This window comes from Odontomachus brunneus, unplaced genomic scaffold (genome assembly GCF_010583005.1).
Source record: "Odontomachus brunneus isolate Ranch 3 - 2012 unplaced genomic scaffold, Obru_v1 Obru_scaffold_125, whole genome shotgun sequence".
NCBI classification, from domain to species: domain Eukaryota; kingdom Metazoa; phylum Arthropoda; class Insecta; order Hymenoptera; family Formicidae; genus Odontomachus; species Odontomachus brunneus.
In genome coordinates, this window is record NW_022639575.1 from 1,032,779 (window position 1) to 1,057,053 (window position 24,275).

At 44.2% G+C, this 24,275-nt stretch overlaps 1 protein-coding gene and 1 long non-coding RNA gene across 10 annotated transcripts in view; one reads left to right on the forward strand and one right to left on the reverse strand.

Moving 5' to 3' along the window:
* LOC116849746 overlaps positions 1 to 18,456 on the reverse strand; it is a 43,212-nt gene extending 24,756 nt beyond the window's left edge. The window contains exons 1-3 of the long non-coding RNA XR_004379197.1: positions 18,315 to 18,456; positions 3,410 to 3,506; positions 2,884 to 2,927 (exon numbers count right to left, since the gene is read on the reverse strand). This is a non-coding gene — a long non-coding RNA (uncharacterized LOC116849746). The remainder of the gene's footprint in view (positions 1 to 2,883; positions 2,928 to 3,409; positions 3,507 to 18,314) is intronic.
* LOC116849744 (cadherin-89D) overlaps positions 1 to 23,172 on the forward strand; it is a 55,438-nt gene extending 32,266 nt beyond the window's left edge. For 2 of the 9 annotated variants that reach the window (XM_032827188.1, XM_032827189.1), the window contains exons 3-22: positions 4,421 to 4,551; positions 4,656 to 4,811; positions 6,821 to 6,929; positions 7,508 to 7,710; positions 8,297 to 8,425; positions 9,033 to 9,999; positions 10,167 to 10,325; positions 10,608 to 10,785; positions 11,389 to 11,656; positions 12,664 to 12,967; positions 13,078 to 14,774; positions 15,244 to 15,456; positions 17,440 to 17,528; positions 17,598 to 17,681; positions 17,781 to 17,849; positions 18,215 to 18,418; positions 19,652 to 19,867; positions 20,053 to 20,217; positions 21,187 to 21,542; positions 22,481 to 23,172. In XM_032827188.1, the coding sequence (XP_032683079.1) occupies positions 4,421 to 4,551; positions 4,656 to 4,811; positions 6,821 to 6,929; positions 7,508 to 7,710; positions 8,297 to 8,425; positions 9,033 to 9,999; positions 10,167 to 10,325; positions 10,608 to 10,785; positions 11,389 to 11,656; positions 12,664 to 12,967; positions 13,078 to 14,774; positions 15,244 to 15,456; positions 17,440 to 17,528; positions 17,598 to 17,681; positions 17,781 to 17,849; positions 18,215 to 18,418; positions 19,652 to 19,867; positions 20,053 to 20,217; positions 21,187 to 21,542; positions 22,481 to 22,518 (5,735 nt within the window). In that variant the 3' untranslated portion in view covers positions 22,519 to 23,172. Of the gene's footprint in view, positions 1 to 4,420; positions 4,552 to 4,655; positions 4,812 to 6,820; positions 6,930 to 7,507; positions 7,711 to 8,296; positions 8,426 to 9,032; positions 10,000 to 10,166; positions 10,326 to 10,607; positions 10,786 to 11,388; positions 11,657 to 12,663; positions 12,968 to 13,077; positions 14,775 to 15,243; positions 15,457 to 17,439; positions 17,529 to 17,597; positions 17,682 to 17,780; positions 17,850 to 18,214; positions 18,419 to 19,651; positions 19,868 to 20,052; positions 20,218 to 21,186; positions 21,543 to 22,470 lie in introns of all 9 variants that reach the window. The other 7 variants (XM_032827190.1, XM_032827193.1, XM_032827192.1 and 4 more) reach the window with 7 other exon arrangements.
* Positions 23,173 to 24,275: the final 1,103 nt, after the last annotated feature.

Here is a 24,275-nt window from a genome sequence, read left to right on the forward strand (position 1 = left end):
AAAGAGAGAGAGAGAGAGAGAGAGAGAGAGAGAGAGAGAGAGAGAGCCTCGCGTTCACGGGGGAGTTGTAAATGTATCTTAACGAGCCACACGCGAGCGCCGCCGGGGAGGAGTGAGAGAGTTAAAGCGGCCTGAAAATCTGCAAACATCGCGGAGCCGCGTGATGCACCGCACGAATCCTTCTCCGATCTGATCGAGCGAACGATCGCGGCATCCAGCCCAGAATAAATTGAGATAAAATCGGCCGAGGATCGTGCGGAGGAGCTTCCTCCGTTGCCGCTGGATAACGACGCAACGAGCGCTCTCGCGCGACTCCCTATCGTCTCGCGAGATCTGTTCCCTTTCGCAGTCGGAAGCGATGTTTCACTCCTGCATCCAGATTATGCTGGATAATTAGCCGGCCGCGTTCACCACGTGGATGCGGCGAGTACGTAACAATTAGTACGTAAAACGTAGACGATTATTTTATACGCTCGCGCGTGCGTGCCCGAGTGCATTTCAGACGTGCAAAGCCAGGGAATTTCGAACATTGAATTATCCAAAGTGCGTCTCTCTCTTTCCCTTTTGTACTGTAAAAGTAGGGAAGACTATATGGCCCTAGGAATATGTTGCTCATGTGCTTTTTTTAAAGAGTTATCTGGAAAAGATAACAAAATCGCGAAATGTTCTTTTAAAATATAAGTACTTTTCCCTAAATTTCATGAAAATCGGAATAATATTGCAGTTAAGAAGTAGAAATAATAATGATTTTATAATAGCAAAGTAAATTTTCGAGCTTCCTGAAATTTCTATTAATATTCTCCATCATGACTGAATAAAATTAAGCGATGTATTATTAGTTAGAATGAAATTTCTTGCAATGATATAATACTTCTGATAATAAATGCAATTTTCATTCATAAAATGATTGAAATAGAGCATATAAGGGGACGAGATAATGTTGGTCTATATCTAAGATCCGGCAGGAGGCCACGTGAGTCCGTTTTGATTTATTATACGAATCCATTCATGATTTATTATATGAATAAGCAAGTGATCCCTCTTAACATTTATATCACTAATGATATATAATGATATGTTTGACGCGACGGTGTTGCACTTTCTAAATGACGTGACGCTCTGGAGCGAGTTTCTATGCTTTATTACATATGCAAAGCGGCGCGATTAATAGTAAAACGAGATTTCATCACGAATTTGATGGTTTTCGCTAAATCGCGGGATCGCGTGACATTCGCACTACCTATCCCTCACGTGCACAAAGTACTTGATCCACATAGTAAACTGTGCAGGTGAGAAGACCCATTATTTAAGTATCACGGAGAAATTCGGTCGGATTAACATGTGCTTAAGATCCGCATTAATAGTTGTCCAACTTGAAACTTGTTTCAAGATTTTCAAGTTTGAATGTAGAATTGAATGTAAGTTTTTCAGTGGAACAGGACGACTAGAAATGTAACGTCGCTGTACAATCGTACGGCTCACCTGACACATTTAGATCTAACTCTAGATTCGAATTTGAGTATCTCACGTGAGACAAATTTCAAGCAACGACTACTAACACAGGCCTAAGTGTATGTACGTCCACTGAGAGAAAAACGTTTGAAAGATACTTATCCGTTGGATACTAATAACATATTTAAGAATTGTTTCAACCTTCTCATAAGTTAATTAACAATTAAATCATATGTCTGTCCTCGTTTTCCTTTTAAATTAGACGAAGACAGTCGTATGATTTAACTGTTAATCTACCAATAGAATGAAAAAATCGGCCCTTTACTCAAATATAAATTCTCTCTTGTTTAAATAGAACAAGCAATCGCTCTCGTGAAAAGCAACGAATTTTAAGAAGATATAAATTTTCTCATTTGAGAAAAATATTTCTTCTCAGTGAAAAATTATTTAATGTAACATTAATTCAAGTAAATATGTTATTAACACACCCATCGAATAAATATTTTTCATTTCTCAGTTTTTTTTTCACTCAGTACACGTATAGTACATACATTTGCGTACGTTATGGAATCGTAATTGCAATATCTACGGTCGCGGATAAAAAAAAGTATTACAAAGAATGTCTCTTTCCGGCGGAGAATCGGAAATGTTTGGGAGGAAAGTTTCCGTGTAGCTGCGCGAACGGCACAGACGTAACTGTTTAAGGATTCCAAAATATTTTATCTTGGCTGCATACATCGGGCTGCTCTTGTCGTAAACTTCAAAAGTAAGTTGAAGGGAAGCGGAGTTGACAAGTGGCCGGAAATTGACACGCAACCGGCGATGGCAAACAACGCTGTTTATGTCGTATCGTGTTCGATATATTCGAAGATGCCTCCGCGCTTATCGCGGACGATGATACAGTCGCCACTCTCGCGCAAATGACGATTTATTCAGCTTATAATCTCGCGCGTCCGCGGATTACCGTGTATTATGGAGAAATTGCCGTGATGCTACGTAGATGTGAAGGACGAAATAATCAAAGCCGATGTTGCGTCTCGAGAATGAAGGATAAAACGCTTCTTAAGATCCCCCCGCGGGAGCTCGCATTGAACTCGCTATTTTAGAATGCCAGACGCGCCATTGATTCGCACCTGCCTTCTCTTCATACAGAAAAGCGCGGGCAGAAACGGCCGGCGAGCAATTAAAAATTGTAGGCGCCGTTAGATACCACCTCTCGCCCCTCTTTCGGCGATCGCACAAGGCACCGTATTTTTAGAATTATAATAGATTCGCGTGCGCATTGCTGCTGATTAACGGTTATTTCATAAAGCTGTCTCAATGTCTTGAGTACGGATCGCCTCTTACAGGACGCGTGGCCTACATTATAACATTCAAACACCGACAGACTCACCACCACCTTAAATATTTACGCTCATTGTTTTGACTCACCGAAATACCAGGAACTCAGGATCAGCCACGCTCTACTGCAAATTCTGAAATACCAAAAATATGATATATTGTTGACTGGATAGAAAACTTAACGGTTTAACGAGAAAAATAGAGACAAGTAGAGTGCATGAGCGTGTCAACCTTTCGCGATCGGTACAACAATTTACATTATGTCCCTTTTCCCGATCACAAACGCGTTAAAAAGAATATAATATGATTTTCTTAACCAGAAAATAATAAAATACAGTATGGCTTTTATTCTGGCATTAGCAATCAATTCTTGAACACGTTGATCTATGCGACATCATTAGCATCGTGATTCTTTGTCTGAAAAAATGCATTGAGGCAACGAATCGGTAGGTCAGTGCAACCAAGAGTTGATTCTTGAAGCCAGAAAGAAAAGCTATGCCACATTTTACTATTTTTCTAGTTGACATATATACTATTTTTTATGGTTGGCACAACCATTCTTTTTTTTCCGTGAAGTGTTAATAAATGTTAAAGTACAGGAAGTCTAGAAACGTACCTTCAAGCTGATCCTGCTCGACCTGAACCGGATCCTCCGGCACACCATCCACATGAACCAAAACTGCACCTTCCAGGAACTGCATTTATCGCCAGATCTGAAACAAGAAATAAGTTATCTGATTAGTTACAGGGGGGCGACAGGCGTCTAAGAACAGCGTTTAAGAATACAGAAACTCAGAACAGTACATTCAGAGAACAGAACATTTTTCTTTTAATTTAAAACAAAGAACAATAGAGATAAAGAGTGACGATTACCCTCGGAATTCGAGGATGTTGCTCAAGATGATGCTATCACGATAGTTGCGCGTGCGAAATAATGCAAAGCGTTTCGCATAAACGTTGAGCGATTCGGGAGATCGAAAATCACGCGCAACGTCTCCCAACCCCCTAGTGTCAAGGACTGTTATGATAGCTCGACAGCTGTGCTTATATACGTATGTTTTTGTTCCTGAGACCACGTGACCTTAAGTCGATAAGACTGTTAAATATCGTTATGTACGATAATAATAAAGAAATTGATGAGGTATGATTTAGAAGATTTCGACAACTCTTTCCCCTCTCTCTCTCTCTCTCTCTCTCTCTCTCTCTATATATATATATATATATATATATATATATATATATATATATAACATATATGTATATGTTTTTTTATATTAAAAATTCAAACACTTAGAAAAGATGGATAAATAACTAATTGCGATATTGCACATGTTTTGTAACCAATAAATGACAGAGACAAAATTTCTATCTAAACTACTTGTGAAATTAAGCAATTTCTTTGGCATAGAATACACTCAAGAAAGCATTGTTACGTCATCTATATTTATTAATTCCCTATATTCTACGTTGAAAGTTTAAACATTCGTGTTTGAAGACCAAAACAATAAGAATGTGTCTAGAATTAGGTGCATGTCCGGGAATTGATAGTCTCACTTTTCTTAACTCTGATTTCGCGCGAGAGCTTGCCTTATAATCGATCTAATGTCAAGACTCTTTATTTTGTTAGGATGCCAATTTCACCCGGTCGGCGAGTATCTGAAATTTGTCAGGGTACCGGAGAATCTTGAGACAGGGACGGAAATCCTCTCGCTGGAGGCCCATCCCAGAAATCGACTTGCCATTTTGCCAGTTGACAAGGTATTGCTCCAACTTTCTACTGACATTGACGATCGAGGACCGCCGAAACGGACCCTCTTCCTTCATGAGACACAGAAATACAGACGGTAAATTTCATTTTGCAGGAAGAAGACGCCGGTTTCTTTGCCTATAAGGAGACGAACAAGACGCACGTTTCCCTGATCCTAGCTCAGTCCCTGGAGGACCTGGTAGACGCGGAAGCCCCGAGGAACCTGTTGAAGTTTCGGATCTCCTGCGAATCGGGCAGCGGCGACTCGCTGGTGAATTTGCAAATCCCGATATTTTGCCGGTCGTTGATCCGCGCGAGTTCTCGCACGCGACGGAACTCAAGCGAATCCGAAATACTCGGAAGGGGAGGGAAACTCGATTTCGGTCGCGCTTGCTAATTTATTCGGGTTCCGCTCCGTGAGTTCGAATTGCCGGAGTGTCACTGGTTGCCCTTTGAACGACTGTCGTTCAAACGCGTCGACTTTTTCTCGGACTTCTGACTCTTGAGTTCGACACCGCGGATGCAATCAGAGCGTGCGACGACCGGTTTGACACGAGGCGCGAAAAAACGGTGATTTTTTCCCCACCCTCTCTCGCCTACACGTAATACTTAACGTGTTTATGTAACTCGTTACTCCCGCGTGGAAATACTGAAGTCCGGTGATAGTCATTAATACGCGTAATAACGCGTTCGTGTTTGATTTCGTTTCCTCCTTTGCGCACTTTGCGTCGATGTGTCGTACGCGACGCGAATCGCAGCTAACGTTTCTCTCTCTCTCTCTCTTTCTCTTTCTCTCTCTCTATGATCCACTTGCCGCTTTTCAATAATTCAGCGCATCCCCAAGACGCTCTGGAAGATCTTCGGCGACCGGATCATCGTCGTAACGATCCCGGCCAACGACGGCCTCGCGTCGTCGTCGAGTCGAAAGCGCTGATCGATGGCGAGACCCTCGTCGTCCGCCGCAATGTACTATTTACCCGGCTGAATTACGATGATTACGGCTCGTGTGAACCTCTGCGGCTACTCTTAACCCGCTATCGATCCTTTCGACGACGAGCGTGCACGCGCCTAAATAAATGCCGTTCCACCGAGACGCCCGGAGTACGCAAAGTATCGCCTGCCCGGGAGAGTATTGTCGGGCTTTCTTTCTTTCTTCCTTCATTCGTTTCTCAAACGCGATAGTTTCCTCTACCCTCTTTACCTTCTTTACGATTTACGCAACTATAGAGATTACCTAAGTGTATCATGATAATTTAACATGAATTAGAAACAGGAATAGATAAAGCCCGTTGTACTAAGGGGATGCTGAATACCGACACAATGCAGTTTCGCAGTTCGCACTGTCTTTCTATTTGGTTGCATAGAATTGCAAATGCTTTTTGCAGAGTGCACAGAGTGAAAGTACAAATATCAATGCGTGAAAAAACGTCGAATACTGTGTGAGCAAAAAAGATTTCGTGAAAAATAATTATTTAATTTTTAACTAAGAATCTCTAAATAAAATTATTTAATTATTTAATTCTTAAATAAAAAAAATTAATAAATTTTAAATAAAAATTTTAATTTGTGTGTGTGTGTACAAAAGAGTTAATTAAAAGAGTTAATTAAAAACATGATCTTATGTCTCTTACAAAAGAGTTTAATTAAAAACATGATCTTATGTTTCTCCATGCATTGACGTTTATGCTTTCACTCTGTAGAGATATTTGCAATTCTTTGCAATCAAGTAGAAAAGCAATGTAAATTACGAAACTGCGTTATGTCGGTATCCAGCATCCTCTTAAGGATATGCCAAGTGAATGGAAAACTCTAAAAATGTTGATTGAGGCGATCGTCATTAACATGATCACGCCATCATTTTCATATTTCTTATACAATACATATGGATTTTATACAAATGTGTTCTGTTTTGTTTTAGCATATTTAGCAGAAAAAACATAACCAAATATTTTTCGTATACCTTCAAATTCATTTATAAAGATACAATAGTGTTCTCTAAGATTTTAAGCGGAAAGTAAACAGTCCTTACTTGAAACTCTTCTTAAGTGAGATGCTCAGATTTAAAGTCAGATGAGAGATTTCCAGTTGAATCGCGATTCAACTGATATACTGTCATGAACTGAAAATTTGTGGGGCAACTCTGAGTAAAAATCTGAGTGTCTCACGTGAGACAAGAGTTTCAAGTGCCAATTGCCAGACTGAGAGAGGACGGTGGTGGGCAGGAAGAGACGGAAGGATCCAGTGCGACTGTGTGACTTATGTTTCGCCGTTTATGCCCAGGTATCGTCGCATTTGTCAGTGACGGTCTACGTGGAGGATATAAACGATCACGCGCCACAATTTGTCGATGCGCCTTATCATGTGACGGTGGACGAGCTCACGCCAGTCGGTGAGATATAGCGAACATATATAGCGATATCATAAATTGCGCGGCGCACCTGTGAATTTCGGTTAATTAATATCCTGCTCGCTTCACGCACACGTGTCTCGCGTAATTCGCGCTCGCGAAAACGCAATACCGGGCCGCTCGTTGCTTTCGCACACGTTTTTCACAGTTCTCTAACATACACTTTATTTTTACTTTCCTTGCCGACCAATCGTGCGGCTTTTTGCCGTTATCCAACGTCAATTCCTCTATCAATCGTGCAATTCTCCCTTAGCGCGTCAAGACATTAAAAAGCGACTTCTAGGACTGATGCAGCAAAATCGTATGGCGGCTCAGAAAAATTCAACTCTCTCGCGAATTCCATAACCGGTAGAGTCAGAGACTTGCGTTTATCAGAAACGTGTTCTAACGATCAATCGTGCGCTGTGCGGTGCGTTTACATTGAGCGGAAAAAGCCCAATCGCGTTGCAAGTCTTCCGCCGTTCTGTCTCCTTAATCGGCGATTCTGGAGTACAATTCTCGCGCATGTCGCGGTTCAAGGGTCAAGATGAAGTGTAAGGACGCGAGATATAATGCCGCAGGTGTGACGATATTTCGCGGGATTCACGCTGTGGATGGCGACAAGCCGAACACGCCGAACAGCGACGTCTATTATGCCATTGTGAAGGGGAACGAGCAGGGCAAGTTTTCCCTCGAGTCCGGCCACAGAACCGCCCTGATACTGCGCAAACCGGTCGACTACGACAGCGGGGATCGCGAGTTCACTTTGGTCATTACGGCGACTGTGAGTACACGCGCTTGAGGAACGAAGCGACGATGTAACGTCGCTGTAAAGAACAATGAAACGAAATGCGAGTAAAAAGTCCACCTGCCTGCGGAAGCCAATAAATCTATAAAGGAGCAATTGGCTCAGCAACTTTGTCCGACACGCTCCGCGTGTGCCGCCGTTTAATTTCATTTCGCTTCGCAATGTATACACTAAAGTCGAAAGTCGTAATCTCACGTCTTCATGGTTGAATTACTTGTCCGCGACAGTTACGACAAAGACATTTGGATACTTCGGAGTACGGAGCCGTTTGCTTTCTAGCAAAAGTGCGGGCCTATTCATGCGAAACGTACAATACGGTTTTGTTTTGCGTTCTCATTTCAAAACAAACGCTGCTTTCGCTTTCGTTCGGCGCCTAGATTATCCGTCTGTGATTATCGGCAATCAGGTTGAATATCCGCTGAATTCGCGAGAATATCCTATGAGAGTTACCTCGACAAATTTCACGTGTTACGACTCAATAATACCGGAGAATACGCAAAATTCGTGGGATTAACTATACGGGATATGATAACGTGAAACATGTACTAACGTAATGTTTTAGGACCGAGGCGTTCCCGCCAGAAGCACGAACACCACCGTAAAGATAACCGTAGTGGATAACGATGATCTTGATCCGAAGTTTACGCGGGACATCTACAAGGCGAAAATCTACGAATTCTATCCTATGCCGGTACATATACATATATAACTATGAACATTACGCTACACTCAAAGTGTCCCTTGGAATCTGAAATTTTTGGGAGTTCAGTTCTCCAACAAGTATTATAAGAAAATCTCCTTCCTTATTTAGAGGAAAATAGTTTAATTAAACATATAACTTGGGAAAAGAATTTTTTCTTCGACTTTACAGTCAAAGCTCAAGACATTTGATATTATATAATGATACACTCTGTTCAGCTCTTTAGAAATTGGTCTAAATATCGAGGAATGAGAAGAATGTAATTTTGTGTAATTTTATTCGTTTTGCAATATGTATGTTAAAGTTGAAAGTCATAATTTCCCGTCTCATAGTTTACTTGTTTGCGACAGTTACGACAAAGACATATGCAAATATATTTACAAAAGGAGAAAACAATGGTTATTTAATAATTGAATAATTTTCCCAACGCGACACACATTATTAACATTATTTAATATATTATAATATTAAATATTATATATAATATATTGTATTAATTTTAATTTTATTAAAATTAATATTATTATATATAAAGTTTATTAATATATTATAATATATTATTAAGTTTCGTAACGTGGCGTGGTTTTCCGCTTCGCAGCAGTATCCGATCTTCACGGAGATCAATTTCACCAGCCCGATCCACGCGGCTGACCGCGACCGGGATATAAACGTGCCGGTGCGATACGACATCATATCCGGCAACGAGCGTGGCTTCTTCCATCTCGACCCGAAGAACGGCTCGCTGTTCCTGAAACGGCCGATCGACCTCGATGCCGAGCGTAACTTGCCGGGCAACACGTTCAACCTGCAGATCCACGCGTCGCAGGTGGACAATCCGCTGAAGATGACGGTTGCGCGAGTCGAAGTGGAGGTGCTCGATCTCAACGACAATTTACCGCGATTCGAAGTCGATCTCTACAACATCAGCATCGTGGAGAACCTGCCGAACGGCTTCAGCGTGCTGCAGGTGGTCGCGCGCGACAAAGATCAGGGTGAGAACGGCGAGTTCGATTACAAGCTGCAGGACCCGTCGGGCGCGTTCTCCGTGGACGCGGAGTCCGGCTGGCTCACCGTCAAGGATCAGAGAGTGCTGGATCGCGAGAAGCGCGATCACCTGAAGATGAAGGTGTACGCGGTGGAACACAAACCGAGCGTGGTTGCGACAGGTGGGTCGGTGGCTGCGTCGAAGGGATCGTCCGTGGACGTCGAGGTCACCCTGCTCGACGCCAACGACAACAATCCGATCTTCGTGCCGAGTAATCTGTACGAGCTGGTGGCGAGAAGCGACGCGAAGGTCGGCACTGTGCTCGGGCAGGTGCACGCGATGGACGACGATCTGGGACCCAACGGGCTAGTTCGGTACAAGCTACAGAAGCCCGGCAACTCTACTTTGCGGAAGCCACCGTTTGCGGTGAACGAGCAAACGGGAGTGGTCATGGTATCGGAGAGTCCGATACTCGAAGGCAGGCATGCCATCTTCGTGGAGGCGGCTGATCAGCCGGCGAACCCCAGCGAGAGAAGATTCTCCTTGGCGGTGGTCACGGTGGACGTTTTCCGAGCGGATGGTGAGTGAAAGAGAGCGCAGGCAATGACCGCGACGAACGTAGAAAGCGGAGTTTTCGATCGGTCGAGCGGACAGACCAATTTGAATTTCAAGATTGCGTTCTCCTGACATCCCCCTCCGTTTTTGCTCGAATCCGAAACTTCCGTTGAGACGTTCGCGTTCTTCCAGGTCCAGATTCGTGGGAGCCAGATTTCGTCGGCGCGCCCTACGAGTTCTGGGTTGGTGCAAACGTGCCCGTAGGCACCAGCGTCGGGCAGATTCGCCTGAACGACGCCGTGAAAAGCAACGACCTCATCTACGATCTGCTGCACGGCTACGAGGACGGAGGTACGTATGTACGCGCGCGCGTGTGTGTCTGTTTGCATACATGATTCTCACGCGCGCGCCCCGCACGCGCGTTAATTAATCCGCGCGCATTGCCCGCGTAAATGAAAGGCTATGGGACTTCTTAACGATCTAATAAAACGCCGCGGTACATATGCGCGAGCGTGGCCTAATTTCAATACGCCGTCGCGGCCGGAAAACGCGGCGCGCAAAAATTGCCCGTATTACTCATGCAAATGCGTAACACATGCTGCATACATACATACATGCACGATGGGATTTCAGTTCCATTTGCCGTGGAGGAGCGCTCCGGTACGATAACGGTCGTGGAGGTGATCGAGCGCTTCGACCAGTCCATATACGATTTCGAGGCGGTCGTCAGCGACGAGAGGGAACTCACGCTCATCACGAACGTGTCGATCCACGTGGTGGATCCCAACGACGACCGCGGTATTTTCACCAAGTGAGTAAGAGACCTCTTCTCTTAGGCCTGTAGCAGTAGTTTCATTACTTGAAATGTTTCAAGTGAAATTTTCAGATTTGGATTTAGTCAATAGTTGTTATTTAAAATTTGTCCCAGGTGAGATAATCGAGTCGGAATTTAAACCTAGATTTGAATTCAATCATATGATGACATTATATCTTTAATTATGATTCAACTGAAAGATTCATGTCTAACTTAAAATTCAAATCTGGATAGCTCTCACTCGAGACAAGTTTCAAGCAACTATTAATACAGGCCTTAATGGCTCTAGTGACACTTTCAACCGCGAGTCGCGACTCGGTGAATGGGGACCAAGTGAAACGCGAGGTTTTTCCGCGTTAATCAACAGTCGATTCATCCGTCGAGTCAGAAGGAGAGGATTGGGCGATCGAGTCGTTGCGCGTCATCTATTCTTTTAGGCAAACGTCTTGAGCAGCGTCCCTCGATGTAACCCAGCCAAGGCGGGATCGATGCGCCAGATTTGCCGGTTGATTTTGCCGGGACGCGCCGAAAAGTCGAAGGTCCCGACTCGAGCGGACGGTGCCATTTGCTTATTCAAAAGTCGACGACCGTTGATTGCAGGGGAACGACCACCGCATCTCTGGTCTTCCACGTGAAGGAGAACGTTCCCGGCGCATTGATCGGTCAAGTGCTTCCGCACAATCGCACAACGGCGGCGGCGACTACGTCTGGCACTCGATTCCTTATCGTCAATCAGCAGGATGTGCCTGATGTCGCTATTACGGAGGATGGTTCTCTCTATGCTCCAGAGGGTCTGGATCGCGAGACGAGACAAAATTACAGCATCACCGTGATTGCCGAAAGTTCGCGGGGCGTTAGTGTGTTCCAGGTACATTATTGACGCGATTTCAACCCCGATTTATTTACCTCTTTTTTTCCATTTTTTATCCTTTTTTTAATTAAGGTAAAAGCACGAATGAACATTAATAACGCTGATAATTCTGAACTATTCTGCCTAATTCTGAATATTCTTACTGTTTTGGTCTTTAAATACGAATATTTAAACTCTATGATAAGAATATATATAAGAATATATACATTTAATAAGAATATATGTATATAAGAATATATATATTATATAAGAATATATAATAATATATATAATATATATAATATATATATATATACTATATATATATATTATATATATATATTATATATATATTATATATATATTATATAAGAATATATATATAAGAATATATACATATGTTCTACGTTGAAAGCTTAAATATTCGAATTTAAAATCAAAACAATAAGATATTCAGAGCTAGGTAACAGTATTATTGACGTTCAGACATTGAACATAACATGACGTTCAGACATGGTACATAAACGAAAAAAAGAGATATGATATACACAAACAGAAATATTTGTGAGCAACATATCTAATTAGTTTGTATCAGTTATCTTTGTGCGATGATAATGCGTATGATTGATTATGATTCAATCATACGCTTTGATGTATCAGCTATATCAATATAGTTGCGCGTGATCTGCTTGTGGCGATCGGAAATTAGTCGAACTGACATTTACCGTGAATATACTGATCAGACCAACTAGATATCATTACCGCTGCTATACCAGTAACTCAACAAAATTGCCCCATGGTTGCAGCAATCGCATAATTAATTGTTCGGTATCTTACTATTGAGCCTGGTTGGCATGGAAATATTTACGTGTGGGCCAACCATACTATTTTTTCCGTGTGTGCTTTCACCTTACGCGGTATCTCCGCACTTCCACTCCGTTTTTCCACGATATGAAAATTGCGACAATAAAATTGTCGACGACGGTACACCAATCGATTCGCATTGACGATCGCGACACACGCAGGTGCGAATCATCGTCGACGACGAGAACGACCACGCGCCGGAATTCACGCTATCCGCTTACGAAGGCCGGGTCATGGAGAACAGTCCCGCGGGAACGGAAATCACTCTGTCAAATCCGATTGTGGCGAGCGATAAAGACGAGGGCGAGAATCGAAATTTCGCCTTCGCTTTGCGCGGCGAGGGCAGCGGTCTGTTCCGGATCGACCCGATAACAGGCCATGTACACTTCGTGGGCGTCGACGACGGCACCCTAGATCGCGAGTCGAGGGCTAACTACGAGTTCCAAGTTACCGCCACCGACAACGGTACGTGTGTGTGTGTGTGTGTGTGTATATATCCGAGTTACACTTCCGCCAGCGCAAATATCGCGATTTATCTCCGCGCGGCTCCTCGTTCACGCCTCTGTTTGTCGCAGGTGGCCTCCGCTCGGAGAGCACGTTGAGGATAACGGTGCTCGACGAGAACGACAACGCGCCCAAGTTCATACGAATGGTGGTGCTGCCGGATCAGGGCGTGCGGGTGTCGCAGGAGCCGGACGCCGCGAAGGACGAGGCGGACGAGAACGTCCCGGCCAACGACTCGGCGGCCGGCGGACGGCGCTCGCCGCTGCTGCTGGTGCCGGAGAACACGACGATCGGCGCGCCGATAATCCGTCTGCTGGCGGACGACAAGGATGAGGGCGCGAACGCGGTGATAACGTACAGCCTCGGCAACGAGACGACCTCCGGCAGATCACGCCGCTACGACGCGACCAGTCGCCGTTACTTCCACCTTGACCCGCGCACGGCCGAGATATCGGTGGCTCGCAGCCTGCCGCCGGAGAAGGATTTCCGGCTGTTCGTCTTGGCGAAGGACCCCGGTGGCTTGTCCGATAACATCACCGTCAGGATCCACGTGACGGACGTGAACGACCACGCGCCCGTGTTCGACAAGTCCTGGTACACCTTCGACGTGGCTGAAGGCACGTACAACGAGATGACGGTCGGCGCGGTCCGCGCGCTCGACGCCGATTACGGCGAGAACGCCGAGCTCAGCTACGAGCTCGTCACCAGCCACGACGATTCGGGACTCGGCAACGCCTCGCGATCCTTCAACATCGACTCGTACGAGGGCGTGATACGAATCAGCGGCACGCTCGATCGGGAAAAAATCACGACTCATCGTCTCCTTGTGGTAGCCCGCGATCACGGCTCACCCGGCCTGAGCTCTTCTGTAGAGGTCGAGATCAACGTGTTGGACGTGAACGACAACGCGCCAATGTTCCATGGCTACGACGAGCTGGAGGAGGGCGCGACTCGTTTGCCGGTTTACCGAGTCTCCGTGTTGGAGAACAGCCCGATCGGCACGCAGGTGGCCAAAGTGTACGCTAACGATAGCGACTTCGCGGGCAACGGCAACGGGCTGATCCTCTTCGATCTGAGCTACCAGGACCGCGCGGAGAAGCAGTACTTCGCGGTAGACAGCAAGGAGGGCGTCGTCACGACGATTGCCAAGCTCGATTACGAGACCAAGAGGAGCCACCGCCTGATCGTCACCGCGAGCGACCTCGGCTCACCGATCAGTCTCACCTCCTCGGCGGTGGTTCTCGTCACGGTGCTGAACGTGGACGACGACGACGAGGACGCTGGCGGCCAGCAGGCGGACAACGAGTTACACAAGATGCCGGCCTTCCGGCATCGATACTACGAGCTGGAGGTCGACGAGAACGCCACGGTGCCGCTATTGGTCGCGCAGCTCGAGCTCGCCGAGGATTACCGCGGCGATCATATTAGGTACAGCGTCGTGGCCGATGGCTCCGACGGCAGAGATCACTTCTCCGTCGATCCTAAGAACGGTTCTCTCTATCTGATGACGGAGGTCGACCGCGAGACTCGGGAGCGTTACGAGGCGAAGGTCAGGGTCGACCGGCTCAAGATCGGTCGTGGTATGCCGGTGATGATCTACCCTGTGACCGGCGAGAGGCTGAACGGCCTGGCGTCTAACGAAGCCAGGATTGTCGTGAGGGTGAAGGACGTCAACGACAATGCACCAAGATTCAAGTCCAAAGGCAGGCCGATCCTCGCCGCTATACCCACTACCGCTCATTACGGTTACGAGGTCGTCAAAGTGGAGGTATATATGTATGAATGTATGTGTGTGTGAGTGTGTATGTATGTATATATGTATGTACGCGTGCGGATGCGACTCAAAGCGAGTCAGTTTAATCCATTTTGGTTTTTACTCCTTGCACTCCCGCGCTCTTTGCTCTCGCCTTTTCGCGCTGTCCCTCTCTTTCTCTCTCTCTCTCCCTTTGCTTTTCCCTCCCTTGATTTAATTTGCCGAGATTACTCTTCGCCGGCGATCTTTTTCACTGTACACGAAACCGCGACCATTAATCGCCACCTAACAGAAACGCATTAATGGGATGAGGAGCATTTGGAGCGGAAATTTGCTACGATCGCGGTCGAGAAGTTCGGCTTTAAAGGAATCGGTATCAGTTTTGGAGAGTGTGTCAGATAGTGCGCTGCGAGAACGAAACACTCGGAAGTTAAGCATTCTCCAGAGTGCGCGATTCGGCATCTCACTTTGGCGACTCGCACAGGCCGAGGATCCGGACCAGGGGATAAACGGCGAGATACGCTACCAGATACTTGGCCGGGAGGATGCGCCGCGTTTCGCCATCGACCCGCTCAGCGGCCAAGTGCGATCCGTGGCGAGTTTCGGACGCGACGCCGGACGCGTCTTCGGTTTCGACGTCAAGGCCACCGACAGGCAGGGCGCCGAGAGCGGACGCAGCAGCATCGCCAATGTTTTCGTAAGTTGCAAGCCCGCTATATTCTACACTCCCACACCTCGCGCGCGGTGTATCTTAATTGCTCGCTGTCCAGAGATAGCGCTCGGTCTAATTTCCCTGTCGGGGAAATGGGATGTTTCAAAAGACGGAAGCTCTATCTTGTTCTCCCTCTCTCTCTCTCTCTCTCCCTTTCCCTCCCTCCCTCTCTCTCTCACACACACATGCATACACATAACAACATGGGATGTCTCCTTTTTACAATTTTGCAAACACGATCTTCCTCGTATCTCCCTTGCTTTTTCTCTTTTGTGTCTGCTACAATCAGAGTCACACGAGTCACGAGCTGCAGGATTGCGGTGCCAGCTTGTCGCACAGAGCTGTTTAACAAATCGTTTAAAGTTCTTGCATCAGAACTCTGAAATTTCCTGCCTGAGTTAATAATTTCTGTGCCACTAGTATTTTCAAGTTCAGAACTGTCCTCTTTCAATATCTAATCAATTTGGAGTTAACCTTAGTCAACGAATCGTCAACATGACCAGCTCTTTTGGTACAAACAATTATTTTCTCTTTAGTGCAGGTTTCATTTAAGCGTTGTTGATTTTAATCTTGAAATTCCTTTTCTTTTTTCTTTTGCTCTTTACTACTCACTGCGTATCGCTGCGGTTATATCCTTCGCGTCGCTTATTATTATTACTATTATCATTGACTTTCTCTATCTACCGTTAAAAATCTTTTCTTATTATACAATACGCAGTGCTAATTAGTTGCTCACAGCTTTAGACTTCGAATTAGCCACTTTTCTTTTCAGCGTAATGTCTCACTCTTTATTCACTTATACATTACTTCTACACATCCGGTATTGCGTTTTATATTGTACGTCATCTTTCTTCAAAAATTTCTATAACTCTAGGAGACGTAGTCCCAAAAGTAAATAAATTCCTTTTTTCTCCCTTCCCCCTCTCTCTTTCTCTGAACTTTCTGCTCCTGCCTCATGTTTTTTGCTCTTCATTTCATTTAACCCGTAACAAGTACCATGGGGTCCCAGGGACCCCAACTAATTTTATTTTCGTGATAATTCCTAAACTATCCACTGTATGACGCTAATATCTTCAGTACCTTTCGAGTAACAGTTTTCAGTGTGACAGAAGAAAAGATCATCGAGTTATTTGTAAGTAGCTGTGAATTATATGCATTTGTTTTTCGTCTGGGGTCACAGTGACCCCACCGTTAACGTTACTTTTATGAAAATAATTTTCTTAATCTTCAGCTCAATATGACTCATTCTTCACGCAAAAGAGTAAAAGCTCTTGCCTTTCAGTTAGCAGAACTTAAAAGACGTCTTACAACTCAATATATTCATAAGTCGTGGCGTTTAATAATTTCATCTATTTTAAAAATTGAAGAAACTGAAAGATCTAAAATTATTTTGCCATCCAGAATAAGATGTAATAAATGTCCTAGAAGTAAAGATATGAAGTCCAAAGAAATATATGTTAGATGCAATGAACCAGTATGCACCAAATGTGCAAGCACTATCTATAACGATTGCATCTAAAAACCCTCTAAGATTTTAATATTGTATTTAATTTAACAATACTTGTTTATATTTTTTATATAATCTATAATTTGTAGATTTAGATTAAAACATTACATTTATTTCTTTTTCCGATTATTTGTCTTTCGGTGTATTTTATTTCAACACTGTCCATACTGTGTTCATTTTATAAACGTTAATCAGTTAACGTTTTCTTTTAGATTACTGAAAAACTGAGACTGTTATTATATATGTCTAGTTGTAATATTCGTAAAGTATTATTTTCGAACTATAAAGCGTTTTTATTTCTACTTTTTATTATCAATTAAAATGGCAAAAATTTATTGGAGTCCGCCGGACCTCATTGTACCTATAGCTTGACTAAAAAGGCATGGTACCTGTTACGGGTTAACACCTATCTTAGCAGTCTGTTCCGATATCCGGTATGCATCTCGCTCTCGAATTCGTAGGTGTACGTGTTGGATGATCAGAAACAGGTTGTCATGGTGATGGGACGGAAGCCTATTGAGATCGAGCCGCAACTTGAGAACATCACCATGTAAGTTCCGCGACAATCGCTGACGATCTGCGATCTGTACGTGATGTGTTTACGAGTTGTGTTTTGCAGCGCGTTGCAAAACGTCACCGGCCTGGACGTGAGAGTGCGGAAGCTGGAGCCACATATCGAGAGGAACCTGATCGACGCGGCCTCGTAAGTGATTCGCCGTACGACACTGTGGCGTGTTGTCCGAGAGAGAGACCGACGATCGCTCGTTGAATTTCAAAACATTGTTCCCCCTTTCCTTTTCAGCACCGACGTTTATCTGTACGCGATCGACCCTCATCTGAACGTGATGGTCGACATGGATACGTTGCACAGGTAACAAATCGTATTATCATCGGGGATCCCTTCATCTTATTATCCTAATACTTATCGGAGTGTTACTGTTCGCAACAGTTCCTTATTAATCAACGAGGTTCATCAAAGGAAGTTGATTCTTTCTTAACGAAAGCTTAATCAGTCGCGATTTGCTTTAATTGGCGTCATGTCACACGCGACTTTTCGTCGCTTCATTTTCGGGCTGTTTCAGCCTGGAGTTTCGTTAAGGAGAGATCATCTCAACTGAACCTGACTCGCGTTTCACAGAAATATTTATAGTTATCGAGATAAGCTTTAAAGTTATCGAGTTGCTGTTGAAAAGAGGTCGACGAGTTCTAACGACATATGCACGCTGAACCTCTCAGCGTTTTCAACAGTAAGAAGATGGACATAAAGCGCGAGCTGGACGAGTATCGCGTGCTGGACATCGCCGGCAACGCTCCGCGTAGAGGCAATCAACGTTACCTGCTATCAACTCTCGAGGTGGGCGTCGTGGTACTCGGCTGCGTCGTGTTCGTCGGCGCCCTAGTGACTGCTCTGTGCGTCGCCTGTGTTCGCCGCAACAAACGGTACGCGGAATACGGTTTTGCTCGCTCGCCATCTCACCTAACATCGGCTCAACGTTCATCCATGCCGCCGTACTAACTCTTGAACATATCGGGGAAGGATCTCTTTCTCTCTGTTTATTTCTCTCTTCCTTCATCGTATGCGTCCTCCTTCATTCTAAAACAGAAGGGACGAAATATTTATTTATTAACGCTCATTAACATATTACTTTTTGGCATTCGGTAGCTCAGGACCGATTTTTCAAGTAATAGTTTAAACTTACAAGAGACACTCAGGAAGTGTTACGTCTATTTTTCAAAGATTTGCATATTTTTTAAAAGTACTCACTCCTGAGACAAACTCAACGATATGTAATATTGCTGCGCGAAATAAGAACATTTAAAAATCAACTAAAAATCTGAGGTCAAAATTTAGTCAACAATGAAACTAATGACTGCTTATGAATATATATAATTTTATTTTCACCTGTTCAGGCGTGTAATATATCGTTGAACTTGTCTCAATAAGTGTTTTCCAAAAATATATACATTTTCGAAATATGTCAGCAGAATTAAAAGTTATATATTCGTAAGCTAAGTTTCATTATTGGTCAAATTTTGATTTATGGCCAATGTTTTCATTTCGCGCAGCAACATTATATCGTTGAGCTTGTCTCGGAGTGAATACTTTTCAAAAATATATATACATCCTTGAAAAGTGGACGTAAAACTTCGTGAGTATCTTGTTAGACTCAAGCTTAAACTCTGTTTTAACAAGGACTACGTTCAGCAGAGAAAGCTACTTTGCAACTGTCGTAAAATTCGTGAATCTAATTGGCGTATGTTCTCAAATTTAATCAAGATTAGGAGCATACAACAATCAGATTCACGAATTTAGCAACGATCGCAGAGCAGCTTTCTCTACTGAACGTAGCCCAGCTACGTGCTTGATATAGTCAAGCAGAATTTAAACTTAAAGTAAGTTTAAATTACTGTTGAAAAATTAGCGTCCTTAATCGTTCAAGGAAAGAGATAACGAGAAATAGGTCGCACGATAATGCAAACGAGAGATCGAGTCATATCGGTTGACTTCTCCGCGGCATTTAATCAGCATTATTCATTTAAAACACTGCTCTCTCTCTCTTTCTCTTTCTTCCTCTCTCTCTCTCTCTCTCTCTCTCTCTCTCTCTCTCTCTCGCTTCAACGTAATAAAGCGCGCAAATATCTTAAACGGCAGTGTCGAATTCCATACGTTAGTCGTAGACGACGAGAGAAGGCGATGTTCTCGACTGTCGGCCCTGTCGGATTCGCATTGACGGACCCCGCCGGCACCCTGCAAAAGCCGCCACTCTTTCCCACTTTCGTCGACGGCCTTCATTACGACCCCGAGCCCTTCTGCTCCGAAATGCCCAGGCGGCAAAGCATATGCGAGCACGGCAGAGCGTGTGGCAGCAACTGCGTCCGTTTTCACACGTAAGTTTCCATTTAGTGACTATTGTCGAACTGATGAGATCATGGTGGATGTTCGCGCGATTTCGGTGACGTCACGTATTTCGAATGTCGGAAGAGAAAAGGCCGCTATCGGTTCCTACGGTTTCTATCGAGGAATAGTTGAGTGTCTCGCAACATCGACGCCACCGCCACGGGGCTATTTTCAGGGTGGGCGGGGGTGGCAAACACGCGGTGAGGTCGACGGGTACGTTGAAAGGCCTCGAGGCATCTGCGACATCCTTGCATTCCAGCGGTCAGGATTCTGGCATCGTGGCGCGCGCGTCCTGCCATTGCAGTCACTCGTCCAGTCCTTCCAGCGGCGAGAGCAGCAAGTAAGTGGAAACTCCAGGTATACAAGTTCTCGTCGCTCAAACGCGCTCTACCCGCAGAGATCGATATGCGCATATGGCGCCGTTCGCGATTTCAATTTGAGAGCGACTTTTCGTGACGAAGTGCAGACGCAACAATGTCTGAATCGAAATTTTGATCCTACTTTTAGCCTTACTATTCTATCCAACACCTATTTTGACGTTAAAAAAAGTGGAAAAGGAAATTTCGGACATTATCAAAGTCAAAGTAGGAGTAAATTATATCATTAGAATTACCTACTTTGTGCTGAGTTCCTATTGAGTTGTAGAATTCAAGGTCTAACATCGAGCCAAAATTTCGACTCGGTTAGTTTGCGATAGATATCTCGAGCGCGATTGAGAAAAACGGTTCTCTTCATGCTAGCTAACCAGACGATCCAACAGACTCTTCGATTGATTTCAAATAAATTTTATTTTAAAGCTTCTTGGTCCCTTGACGCGGAACTCTCGACTAATGACGTCAGAAACAAGGAAATGCATGCCTAAAAATTTCTACAAAGTATGTCGAAATAAAAAGATACATTCATGGAAGGACAATCGATTGAACACACTCCTAAAGACCTCCAAATACTTTCCTTTTGCTCTAAAAATCAATGAATAATCATAAAATCAATATAACAAGACAGAGTAAGAAAGTGTAATAGTTAAAAATGAAGGTTGCATGTCATGTTAACTTTACGGTTATTTATTAGTCGTTAGAGGGAAAAGAAAGTATTTTGGAAGTGTACCTGACTGATTGCCAATGTCGTTTTTGGAATGTGCCTTCTTATTTCACACACTTTGCAGAGATTTTAGGCGTGCATCTCCTCGCTCTTCTGACGTCATGAATCAAAATGGCCGGCAAGGGGCCAGGAGCTCTAACAGAATTTGCATTTCGTATCTCATCTCTTTCCATCGATGTGACTCGCGCGAATCTTTCTTTTCCTCCTGCGGAATTTGTAGTGGCTACGAGGACTCGCTGAAATCCCTTCAGCGTCGTGAGAGAGCCAACGAGGTCTCGCGAGGGGGCCACGACACCTCGAGCGTGGTCGGAAGACGGGCGAATCTGGCTGCGAAGCGACGGCAACGATTCCACTCGTTCTCGAACGGCGAGACGGTTTATACCCACGAGATGACGTTACAGCGGGAGCAGCATTGCTGCGGCGGCACCGAGAAGAGGCGGAAAGCGGAGCACCGTCGCGCGCATTCCGAAGCGGAGAACAATATCACCGAGACGGTGATACACGAGCATCCGGGAACGGAAATCTCGTTAGGCAGCTCCCTGCCGAACACGTCGTCGACTCTTCATGGTAGGTGGACGTCGCTGGTAGAGCAGGGGGACGACAGGGGTCAAAGCCGGTATAATTTCGATGCGCTCGATTTTCAATTCCGCACACGCTGGTCCATCGATCTCGACGATTTATTTTATTTTCTCGACGATTAATTCTTTCTTCACGTCTGCGTCGGCCGTGCGTTCTCTCTTCTGCGTTTTCCAGCACAGGAGCGTAAATAAAATTCTTCTATATAGGTTAATGGTAGAGACTTCTACATTAACAAAACCCTTTGTCTTTGCGATTCGCTTGGACCTCGCGATTTGTCGACTTTGCAGAAATTGTCCGGCTTCAATCCCTCGTCACACTGAGAGAAAATAAAAGAAGCATCTATTCGATGGGTATTAATAGCATAATTCCTTGTGCTAATACACATACTTATATTGAAAAAAAACTTCTCTCAAATGACAAAATATAGATTTTCCAAACCAATCGTTGTTTCTCGTGAAGGCAATGATTTGTTCTGCTTAAACAAACGAATTTAAATTTAAGTATTACCCACCGAGTATATATTTTTCAGATATTTTTTCTCTCAGTGCGCCGACACGCTGGGGAGGGATGGAATCAAGCGTGTCGCGAATTGTCATTATATATCTTTTACAAACACTTTTCAATTCTATTCTTCGTCTTCCTCAATGAGATTGAACGATTCAAAAATTAGATTCGAACGATTAATGTTCGCAAGTACTTGAAAATTAAGCGAAAAAATCTGAAATTTTCAAGGGGTACCTTTTCATCCCTAAAAACATATTTTTGTCGAAACGACGAATATGTGCGTGATTGAATTCACGAATGCCACTCTTCTGCGAAGACGCAGACTCGAATATCCCGGATACTTCCTCGCTGAGCTTGATTCCATCCCTAATGGCGTACAATTGACGAAATTGAACGGGTAATCGATTCACAGGTGCATCAAGAACTAGCCACATGCTCTATTGATGGCACTAATCTGTAAAAAGATGGGAAATCTCCGCCGAGGGGCGCCGAGACATCGGCCGCGAAAATCTTCTCATTCGACAAACTTAATTTTCCCTTTGTAAACTCGCGTATAAATTAGCTTTGTACGCTGTGCGTCGCTCACGTCGTGTCATCCCGTTGCCAAAGCGCTCGCGCGCGTCGCGAGCCTCGAAAGAATCGCAGAATCACTCATTTCTGTAAATACACGGCACAGCTCTTCGGCATTCGGTCTTTCGCGCTCTTGAATTAATCGCGATAGATTAGATAGCGGCGCCGGTAACTGTCGCTAAGACTATTTATCGTGCAGATATTGACACGTGAGATGTAAATGTTTGTGTATGATATATTGATGTATTGAGTAACTGGCGTTGTAGATTATGTACAGAGATATATTTTGTTTATATGTTTACACACACACACACACATACACACACACATATATATACACACAGATATTTTTCGGCGGACTATAATCCCGATCATGTTAGCTATTCAACCTTTGTACGTAATATGTGTGTACGTCTGTAGAATGTATAATAAAGTGTAACATAGTGTAATTTATATCCTAGACTGGCGCGTGTTTCTCGTCGATTGACGCGCTGCGGATCGTCAAAAGAAAGGAGAGACGCAAATATAATGAAAAATACATCAATCTCCTCAGTACATTCTGTAGGAATTGTTTTCGCTACGTATAATATACGCATGGCTACGTTCACATGTGCGATTTGGATTCTTCGGGCGTCTTCTTACGAGAGTGCAACTGCAAATTGCATCACGGTCGCCTAAAATGAGATCTCCCGAGGATCGAGAAAGAAAGTTTGTGGTTTAATTAGCGCGCGTTCTTCGCGTAGTTGCACTTTTCGCAATCTATTAAAATTTGCCGCTATACATGCATTCGTGTGTCACACGAGCAGTGACCTTCAGAAACACGTCGGTGTCGTCGACAACCCGTAATTCCTCGGAGAATGCTCCGACATTCAAGGAATCCCTCTTTCCTTCCTCCCTCGTCTGTCTCTTTCTCTCTTAACGCGATTAAATCAGCGTGGGTGTTTTAATTACGATAAATCGAATTCGCGCCGGCGCATTATTGATCTCTCTTCTTAAAAGGGAGATGATAGCGGCGCAATTAGGAGGAGGAACATCGGTGTAAATTAATGATAATACTCCGCCAGCCGGAGCGCAAAGTCGCTTCTGATTGCCTTTTTATTACGATCGACTGCAGATGATGAACGATTGTCTGGCCGTTCCCGTTTTTAAAGCGACGCGACAAAAACCGCTGCATTGTCTTGCGCCGCGCCAACAGCCGATACTGTCTATATAAAGGACGTTGTAGGGGCACTTTTTTAAGCAATTAAAATATTATTAGATGTTTTGTTAGGTGTGATCACAATCGCGGCGGTCCGGACATCAGAATGAATGGAACTTAATCAGTTTCTTCCGCGTGCGTGAAGTTGGCACCTCATTTTTTAGCACCGCAAGTTTTGACATGAGTTCCATTTGCACCCACAATAGTTCTATAGTTCCTGATAGGTTATAGCAATAGTTCCGTCGAATTAATAAAAAAAATGAATTTTTTAAAATATGAGGTGCCAACTTACCACGGCATCGCAACATTAAAAAAAAATTATTTTGATAATTTCATTTTACAGTTCTCGAAATGCTCTATAGTTCCTGATATGTTTTAGCAAGAGTTCCGGCCTCTAACTATTTTTAAACAATTTTTAAACTTGAGTACAAGAACCGCATTACAAGAGT